This window comes from Danio aesculapii, chromosome 2 (genome assembly GCF_903798145.1).
Source record: "Danio aesculapii chromosome 2, fDanAes4.1, whole genome shotgun sequence".
NCBI classification, from domain to species: domain Eukaryota; kingdom Metazoa; phylum Chordata; class Actinopteri; order Cypriniformes; family Danionidae; genus Danio; species Danio aesculapii.
This window is the reverse complement of record NC_079436.1, coordinates 57,940,984-57,951,554: the sequence shown is the minus strand read 5'-3', so window position 1 is coordinate 57,951,554 and position 10,571 is coordinate 57,940,984. Positions and strand designations below refer to the sequence as shown.

The 10,571-nt window shown below is 41.5% G+C and overlaps 1 protein-coding gene across 1 annotated transcript; it reads left to right on the top strand.

Moving 5' to 3' along the window:
* Positions 1-204: 204 nt before the first annotated feature.
* LOC130214653 (RNA-binding protein MEX3B) lies at positions 205-9,862 on the top strand. Its single transcript, XM_056446442.1, has 3 exons — positions 205-524; positions 1,001-1,498; positions 4,798-9,862. The coding sequence occupies exons 2-3, from the start codon at positions 1,045-1,047 to the stop codon at positions 6,099-6,101; spliced, it is 1,758 nt and encodes a 585-aa protein (XP_056302417.1). The 5' UTR covers positions 205-524; positions 1,001-1,044; the 3' UTR covers positions 6,102-9,862.
* The last annotated feature ends 709 nt before the right edge of the window (positions 9,863-10,571 follow it).

Sequence of the window (10,571 nt, the reverse complement as noted above, 5' to 3'; positions counted from 1 at the left end):
TAAAATAGCTCTATATGTGTTTATATTATGATTGGACTTGCTCTGAACATTTGTTCAGTGTAAATATATCAGTTTATTAATGTGAGGGATGCGAATTCGAAATGTTTTGTTTGTAAATATGCAGAAGTGGCCTTTGAACCCTTTGTTGTGCGCCGGTGACGTCAGAGATGGAGAGAGAGAGAGGGAGAGAGAGACGCGTGTGTGTGAGTGATTCTGCTGCACAGACAGACAAAGGCGGCGGACTGGAGGAACCGACAGAAAGCGCTCTGAGAGTCTCCAGACTTCCACGCGTGAAAACCCGCAGAAAATCATGAGCAGATCCCGGGTGCGAGCGGTGCCGAGGCGGGACGAGTGATCCGAGCCGCGCTGGAGCTCCAGTTTGACCGCGAATGCTTTAAAAGCTACTCTTTTGCTCCAACGCCCCCCAAAAACAGTTAGCAGCTAGCGGTTAGCCGTCCCCTCCACCAGCCTCATCATCCAGAAAACTGCGGAAAACAGCAGCCGGCGGCGCGGGAGCACACACGGTGAGCCTTCCGTTATTTTATTGAACGCATTTCCGTGTACCGTGTGAGTTTCTCCCTCATTGGGGTTTGTACCGGCCGGGGTCGCCCGCGTGGTGCTCGGCTCACATCCACAAACAAAGGCGACAATGTGACTGATCATCTCCGGTTAGCGGCGCGGCTAACAACACAGCGCTTCCACATCCGACATCTCTGTTTAAACTCACTGAATAACACATTTAATGACTCAAATGCCTCACACACACTTCTGCCGTGTGCTCAGCGCGATAGCTGCCGCATGTCATGCGCTATAACCGAGTTATTAAACAAAAACACGCGCGGTGCTAAAGCTGAGCGCAAACAATAAAGACAAAAGGCAGCGCTGGAAAACAAGAAGAGCGCTCGCTCCGGTCACTCAGCAGCGTGTCTTAAACTCTACCGAGTGTTTACTAATGGTCTAAATCACTTCTCATTATGTTTATATGTGTCCTTTTCTCTAGAAAGCACAGTCTGCTGGGTGTCTGATGCGCACGCGGGGTCGACTATGCCGAGTCCCCTGTTTCACCCTGACATCATGGAGCACGAGAGCGGGCAGAGCGGCGGCGGCGCCCGCGAGATAGAGCAGGATCCCCGGGATGAGGAGCACCAGGAAGCGCTGCGCTTCGCCCTGGACCAGCTGTCCCGCATGGCCCTAGAGAAGGTGGAGTGTCTGGACGGGAGCTCGGCCGGAGAGAGCTGTAACGGAGGAGGGGGATACGTGGACCTGCAGATGATGGAGCACAGCAGCGGCTCGCGGGAGTCGCCCGGCTCCTGCTCGCCCTCTCCGGAGTACTACGGCTCAGGAGGTGGAAGTGGTGGTGGAGGATATCACATGGCCGGGCCGCACTCCTCCATCCTCGGGGAACAAAGCGCAGTGCTCCGCAAGAGAAGTGTCAACATGACCGAGTGTGTGCCCGTGCCCTCCTCTGAGCATGTGGCGGAGATCGTCGGCAGACAAGGTAAACTGACTGAGATATTGACTGCAGCAGATCGTAGACAATCTGTCTGGTACATGTTATGAACTAATAAATGCTATACAATGTTTAGAATCTCATTGAGCATACTTTCTCTGAACAATGGGAAGGCAGTTCAGGGAGTTATTTGCATATTAAAAGTAGGAGATTATAAGCATAAATGCAATGCATTTGAACAATAACGCTACAGTTGTGTACTGGTCAGTTGCATTGGAAATATGAATGTTTACCTAAATAAAATCATGCATAATAAATGCATTGTTTGAATAATTTAACCGGTAGGCGTGCCTCAGATTGTTCAGGGCTTAAATAAATGTAATGCAATGCATTTGTTTGCATTTCACATATAATACAAATATTCATATTTGCATGCAAATGAGCACTTGAGTGCACTTGAACATAAGAACGTTGCAAGTAGTTATTTGCATGCAGATTTTGAGATTATGAAACAAATGCAATGCATTTAAACAATAAAAACACTGATTTATTGATTGTGTGTGGGGATATTTTCAAAATGTGTTCCATGAGGTCATGGATTGTAAATAGATTATATTCAACCATCAGCAATTGATCACCTTAGGTGTAATTGGACTGGGATTATCATTTGGAATTATTTCAGTGTGCATCAAGAACAAATAAATGCATTGCATTTGGTTTTATCATTTAAAACATAATAGAAATATTCATATTTGCAGGCAAAAAAACAACAGAAAGTAATAAATGAACAATAAAGACTCAGAAATATCAGAGTTTTCCACAATGCCAGATCATGAACTGTAAATCTTTGCATTTGAATACTGGGAAATCTTCACTTGAAGTAATATTGCTGTGTGAGATTGCATGCAAACGCTGTGATTTGAATATTTTCTTCGACGCTGCACATTCAGCTATTGTTTTGGTGCTGTCTGGCGTTTTTCTCTGAGTGCTGTGTGTGAATGCATAGATGGAGGGATGGATGTTGTTGTGTGGGTGGGTGGGTGGAGGAGGGGTTTGGTGTGGTTAGGGAGGGGGGTATGGACGTGTCTCGCGCTCTAAACCAGACAAAAGAGCCTCGTGTGGATCTCTGCGTCTGTCCTGTCCTCCACACGCCCATCATCTCTCCGTCTGTCTGCCGCGCATCGATCCGCGCTCGGCCGCAGGTCATGTGAGGATATACCGCGGAGTTACGCAGGATTACAGGCCGCTTGTGCTGACTGCGTCTGCGCTGCTCGCTGTACGGCGCGGGCATCAGTGACAGGGGCTGATATGCGTTGGTTTCTGATCTGCGTTTGTGTTAAATAATCGTGATTTGAGCGGTTTGCCTCGGAGCGGCATTGTTCTCTTTGTTTGAAACGCCATGCGCTCAGACTCTCGCGATGACATCACACAGCACGCACGCCATTGGCTGAGCGCAGGAAGCGGAGCGCATTTAAAGGAACAGTGCGCCTCTGTCTGGTTATTGTAGAAGGGATACAGCTGCGGCTGGAGGTTAAATAACCCATTATATTTTATTAACGTCTACCCAAATCCTTACGGTAATATAAAAACAGTAATTATTACGAGAATTACTTATTAAATTACCCATTCATTGTATTTTATTAACATCTACCCACACTAACCCAAACTCAACCTCAGAGTAATGTAAACAGTGAATATACAGAGCATTCATTTATTACCATGTAGTTATAATATTGATGTATGAATATCATTTCAAGTCCTCCGTAATTTGCTCATCACTATTTTGAACACAATAATAATAATATTAACAGTTTGTTATTTTTGTTGTTGTTTTTATTATTAAATTAACTTATTTTCCTTTATTTTTCAAACATTTGCACTTAGATAAATGTGTTAGATAAATAAATAAAAATATATGGATATATTGTTTCGAATAAAATGACCTCTGACTAAAATAGTTTGTCATTTTAATAATTTGTGAGTTTAATTCATCTTGTTTAATTGGATATTAATATTTCACCCCAAAATGTAAAACCCAAGTTTCTTGTTGAAGATATTTTGAAGAATGCTGGCTGCGTCCATAGTAGAAAACATTACTGTGCAAGTCAATGGGTGCCAGATACCAGCAGTATTGCAAAATATCATTGTTTGTTCAAAAGAAGAAGGAAATTGTATCTTTTTAAAGTGCGGTAAACCATGTAATCTCTCAATGATGAGTACATAAAACAAATATTTGCATGATTAAATAAATTACTTAAAATCATGCAACTGCTTGCAAAATTAATGGCAGCTATTTTTGAAGTTTTTAGTGCTCGGCAAAAATTAATCACATGCAAAATAGAAGTAGAAAATACATCTGTACTGTGTGTGTATATGTATATATATGTATATATATGTATATATGTATATATATGTATATATGTATATATATATATATATATATGTATATATGTATATATATATATATATATATATATATATATATATATATATATATATATATATATATATATATATATATTTATATATTTATATATTAGGGCTGCACGATATTGGAAAATTTGACATTGCAATATTTTTTTCTCTACTTTATATATTGCAATATAAATACAATTTTACCAGATGACTTGAATATCTATTTGGAATGTCGTTACTTTACATTCATTGGGATGATTTTGTAGGAGAGTTAAATATAGATATATATTATATCTATATTTCTTTATATATATATATATATATATATATATATATATATATATATATATATATATATATATATATATATATATATATATATATATATATATATATATATACATATATATATATATATATATATATATATATATATATATATATATATATATATATATATATATATGCAAGTTTGTATATACATAAAATAAACTCCAGTCATAAACACAACAAAGCAAATATTAAAGTGACATAAACAACAGTGCTTTATAGTCTTCAGAAATTGAATAATCAAATGTAAAATAACATTGCATGGCGTTCATCATTTAAATAATTCAATAAAACAAATCTTTATTAAACTTCATTATGCACTATTAAAATATTTATAAAGCCACAGCCCTTAAAACACTTTGCAGAGGTAAATGTAAATGCTCCCTGGGTGTGTTGTTATGGGTGTAAGTCACTTTAGAGAAAAGCATCTGCTAAATGTGAGCAGTTCATGTGTATAATTACAAATTGTGTGTATTGCCTCTTGTTGAATCGCTGAATGCCTCCTCATTATGGGTGCTGAATGACTAAAAGTAATGGAAATGAACCTTCCAGTTCAGCGATGCTCTTTCTAACATTTGCTTTCGTCTTTCTGTTTTCCACAGGTTGCAAGATCAAAGCATTACGTGCAAAAACAAACACCTACATCAAAACCCCGGTGCGAGGAGAAGAGCCGGTGTTCATCGTGACGGGACGGCGTGAAGATGTGGAAATGGCCAAACGGGAGATCATCTCCGCCGCCGAGCACTTCTCCATGATCCGAGCCTCACGCTGCAAAGCCGGTGCCAGCGCTCCTGGGTCCAGCGGCTCGCTCCCCGGCCCGCCAAACCTGCCAGGACAGACCACCATACAGGTGCGCGTGCCCTACAGAGTCGTGGGCTTAGTAGTGGGCCCTAAAGGAGCCACGATCAAGCGCATCCAGCAGCAGACGCACACCTACATCGTAACGCCGAGCCGAGAGAAAGATCCCGTGTTTGAGGTCACAGGCATGCCGGAAAACGTGGACCGTGCCCGAGAGGAGATCGAAACACACATAACTCTACGCACCGGCGCATTCGTGGATCTCCAAGGCGATAATGACTTCCATAGCAACGGGACGGATGTTAGTTTAGAGGGTTTGGGTGCGCTGGGATTGAGCGGTGCGCTTTGGTCACGTGCAACTCACAATTCTGCGGCTCCGCCGCCTGCCATGCATCGTAAAACGTCATTCTCAAACACAGAGTCGTTTTCCGCAACACGCCGCGCAGCAGACGGAGGAAGCCCGACGAGTCCGTTCAGCACCAGCAGCGCAGGGGGAAGCTTCTCTTTTGGAGGCGACTCGACTCCTAGTTTGCCAGCGACTAATGAAGATATGGGTTTCGAGTTTGGCGCTGCTAATATTTGGGCGCCCTTCGTTAACGGAGCAAAGCAGCAGCCGCAGCCTGTCCGGCGCAATAGCAGCGGCCTCAGCGGTGGAGCTGTCACTCCACGTCTATCACCCGACCCTGATCACCCTCTCGCACGCCGAGCCCAAAGCGACCCACTCAGCACTCTCTCCTGGCTCCAAAATGGCGGCGGCGGTGGATCGTTTTCTGGAGGAAGCAGCAGCAGTAGTGGAGGAAGCACAACCGGGTATTCGTCCTGCTCTGCGTCGTCAATTCCTGGTGGATCTCCAACCGATTCTGAAGGTGGCGGCAGTGGTGTTGGCATTTCTGCTACTATGCTAGGTCGCCTGAAAGCAGGCGCGCTAGCCGGAATGGTTCCTCGAGACTGTTACGTGTGCTGCGAGAGCGAGGTGACGGCTGCGCTGGTGCCCTGCGGACACAATCTGTTCTGCATGGACTGCGCCGGTCAGATCTGCCAGTCGTCGGACGCCGAGTGCCCGGTGTGCCACACTCCTGCCACACAGTGCATTCGCATCTTCTCTTAAAGAGCGCCTTCATAGGAGCGACCGCAATGATTAAATATGACACTATTCTTGATTTATTGACAATAATAATAATAATAATGATGATAATAATGACGTTGTTACCCACTCAAGTACTTGTTTTATTTGTCTTACTAGCGCTCATGTTCATATTCGGTGGGTTTTTTTCTCCAGTTCATGCTTCCCTTTTTCTACTCGCAGATATTTTTCAACTTTTACGCTGCACTTTTTTCTAATGCATTGTGTTTGTTTTTTAGAGGGTTGCCGATTTTTAAATTATTTTTTAAAAGTTGTTTTTTTGTGTGTGTGTGTGTGTGTGTGTGCTCATTTTTTAAATGCAGCGCCAGACTGCGAACGCTCATTTAGACCAAAACGTTGAGAGGTTATTCCTGTAACACTTAATATTTATACGTACTAGTTGATGTTGAATCTGAGATAGCTAGAGTAGTACATGTTATAAGTATCATAACCGTGCATTTTCTCTTTTCGCCACACTACCTTAAAACACGATGATGACAGTGTGTGTTGTTCATTCCAGCAGTCTACACTCCTGAAACAGGGTTGCCAGTATTTGGACGAATCTGTTACACTTTTCTGTGCCGATGTGAACGGCGCCCTCCATCTTCAACTCGAATGTTTTTTTTTTTCGTTTGCGAATGTGTGTGTGTGGTCATCCTGATTTGTGCACTGCGACACACTGAAATGTCTTTGGCTGGAGTTGGAGTCTGTCTTCCGGCTGTCGCACTTAGTCCCGCTGTGGTTTTCCTCGTCCGCTGCCTATAAACGTAGCCGCTGTTTTCGACATCCGTAGCCCCGTTTTAAACCCAACAAGCCATGAACTCACTCTAAAGGGCTTCCGGTTACACACTACACTTCAGGTTTTCGCTTATAAACAGGATCTTCAGTCCCGCTCGAGTCTGTGTGGCAGCTAAATCACGCAGGGCTTCCGTACGTTGTTTTTCCTGAAACGTGAGGGACTTTTGTTTTTGTTTTTCAGACATCCTCGTTTGCATGAGTTGTACAGATTTCATTGAGGACTATTAAATGTGCCAGACTTTGAGAGCAGTCAGCTAGAGCTGTGGTGATGATCGCATGCATTGCAAATCAACAAATGATTTTGCATTGATTCTGAAATTTTCCGAATGCATTGCGACTCTTGATTGAATGAATTCTGAAATTAGATGTTACCAACAGATGGCGCTGTATGCTTTACAAACATCCTCCAATTCCATGCACATTGAACTCAAATTAAAATAAAGTTACGAAATGTTTAAGCGCATTACAAGAGTGTGCAAAGTAAAGCTGTTTGTTAATTTCGTGGCATAAAAGTTGAGGTTCATGTACTTTTGACCACTTGCATGACGCACAATGCTATCTTATTTCTGGGTATTTGAGCCTGTTTCTAGATAGAGTTTGAGCGCCATCTGCTGTTTGAAATTAGCCTAGAGTGCCATCTGCAATTAAGACTAGAATTTAAGCGCTATCTGCAGTTTATAAACTAGCCAAGAGCGCCATCTGCTGTTAAAAACCAGCCAAGAGTGCCATCTGCTGTTAAAAACTAGCTTAGAGCACAATGTATTGTTAAACTAGCCTAGTGCCATCTAGTGTTAAAACTAGCACCATCTGCTGTTTAAAACTAGCCGAGAGGACCTTCTGCTGTTTAAAAACTAGTGTAGGGCGCCATCTGCTGTTAAAAACTATCCGAGAGCGCCATCTGCTCTTTAAAACTAGCCGAGAGCACCATATGCTGTTTAAAAACTAGCCTAGAGCACCATCTGCTGTTTAAAACTAGCCGAGAACGCCATCTGCTGTTTAAAACTAGCCGAGAGCGTCATCTGCTGTTTAAAAACTAGCCTAGAGCACCATCTGCAATTAAAAAGAAGCCTAGAGCGCCATCTGCTGTTTGAAAACTAGCCTAGAGCGCCATCTGCTGTTTGAAAACTAGCCTAGAGCGCCATCTGCTGTTTAAAAACTAGCCTAGAGCGCCATCTGCTGTTTAAAAACTAGCCTAGAGCGCCATCTGCTGTTTAAAAACTAGCCTAGAGCGCCATCTGCTGTTTAAAAACTAGCCTAGAGCGCCATCTGCTGTTTAAAAATTAGCATAGAGCACCATCTTTAATTAAAAAGAAAACTAAAGCGACATCTGCTGTTTAAAAACTAGCCTAGAGCGCCATCTGTTGTTAAACTATTCTAGAGCACCATCTGCTATTAAAAAGTAGCCGAGAGCACCATTTGCTGTTTAAAAGCTAGCTGAGAGCGCCATCTACTGTTAAGAACCATCCTAGTGCTCCATTTACGGCGCCATCTGCTTTTATAAAACTAGTCTAGAGTGCCATCTACAGTTTAAAAATTAGTCTAGAGCGCCATATGCTGGTAAAAACTAGCCTAGAGTGTTGTCTAGAGTTAAAAACTAGCCTAGAGCACCATCTACTGTTAAAAACTAGCTAAGAGCACCATCTACTGTTAAAAACTAGCTAAGAGCGCCATCAGCTGTTTAAAACTAGCCTAGAGTGCCATATGCGATTTAAAACTAGCCGAGCGCCATCTGCTTTTTACATCTAGCCTAGAGCACCATTTGCTGTTTAAACACTAGCCTAGAACGTCATCAGATGGCAAACTAGATCAGAGAGAATGGCGATGCATTGTGAAAATCTCAGAAACGGTCCACGATGTGCAATGCTAAATTAAAAACAATAATAATAATACTAATGATAAGCGGATCACCACAGCCCTACAGTAAACGGTGCCTTGGTGGTGAAAGTCGCTGCCGAGAAAACGAAGATTGTGTCGAACCTTCTCCGCTCTTCCACGTTTGAAGATTGGCTTAGGAGTATTTGTACAGAATATTTAAGCCTTTGTTTAGTTTGTTTGGGACTGTGGTTTTGGAAACGCAAGCGTGTTGTAGGTTGCGAGGAACTGAAGCTAGCTAGTTTTTCGGCTGAGTGAGTGTGTGTGTGTGTGTACGTGTGAGTTTTGGCGATGAAGGTCATGTTGACCTGAGGTTGAATCTTCTCTTGTTTTCCTCAAAGGCTTCATACAGGGTTCACTGAGGCGAATCTCAGGCATCGGAACGACGTCAGACGCTGTTTCCCCATCAATCATTTTCCTGCCCTGATATCGCTCTACTCTTTCCTTTACGTTCGCTTTAATTCCTTTTGTACGCCGAACCAAAAGTGATTTCAATAACGGAGTTTCAGGCCTAATTGTAAATATCCTGGATACAATCATTGGGATTAGTTTTTTCCACAATTTAAAGGTTAATGTAGTTTTTAAGAACATGTATCATTATTTGTAAGTTAAACTCTCTGCATGTCTTGAAGCCATGAGGCATTAGCTGATAATAATTTTTCTAAAAATGCAAAGACAAAAAAAAAAAAGCGAAATCAAAATGGACAAACTTTTTTTACACATTTTATTTTTACAATTTATTTGCTTACCTTGACATGAATATCCCAGATTATAATGTGACCCTTTTTATTACAGCAAAGTTCTCTTTATTTTCCATGTTTCTGTTCTTTCCTGTGTACTACATATAGGCAATTTATAACAAAATGAGAAAAAATTATTGAAGAAATTTTAAAATTGAAATATATTTTATTTGAAAGTTTATGGACCTTTTAACCGCGAGCTGGAACACTTGTGTACGCGGCGTATCATTTGAGCTGACTTGACGGTTATGAGAAATGTATCAAGAGTTTTATTTTTTATGCTTCTTTAATAAAATCTTGTTTTTTCGTTTCCGTTTTTGTACTGTAAAACAATAATCCTGTGGCATCTGTGTCTTTATTTCTGTCATATTAAAGCTTTTCTCCATATAATGTGGGATTTTAGGACCATTCAGATGTTTATAAATTCATTTTTGTTGTCGAACTTGCCTAAAGCGCCTTCTACAGTTTAAAAACTAGCCTAGAGCGCCATCTACTATTTTAAACTAGCCTAGAGCGCCATCTACTATTTTAAACTAGCCTAGAGTGCCATCTACTATTTTAAACTAGCCTAGACCACCATCTACTGTTCAGAACCATCCTAGAGAACCATTTGGAGGTTTAAAAACAACAATCCTGTGGTATCTGTGTCTTTATTTCTGTCATATTAAAGCATTTCTCCATATGATGTGGGATTTTAGGACCATTGGAAAGTTTATAAATGTTTGTTGCTAAAAAACTAGCCTAAAACTAGTCTAGAGCGCCATCTACTGTTTAAAACAAGCCTAGAGCGCCATCTACTTTTTAAAACTAGCCTAGAGCGCCGTCTGCTGTTTAAAACTAGCCTAGAGCGCCATCTGCAGTTTAAAACTAGCCTAGAGCGCCATCTGCAATTAAAAATGAATCTAGAGCGCCATCTGCAATTAAAAATTTATCTAGAGCACCATCTGCTGTTTAAAACTAGTCTAGAGCGTCATCTACTGTTAAATTAATCTAGAGCGTCATCTGCTGTTTAAAACTAGGCCAGAAGCACCATCTACCATTTAAA

Coding starts and splice junctions, on each gene's coding strand:
- LOC130214653 (XM_056446442.1), top strand. CDS start 1,045: ATGCCGAGTCCCCTGTTTCACCCTGACATCATGGAGCACGAGAGCGGG. Junction 1,499..4,797: donor GGAGATCGTCGGCAGACAAG/GTAAACTGACTG, acceptor TGTTTTCCACAG/GTTGCAAGATCAAAGCATTA.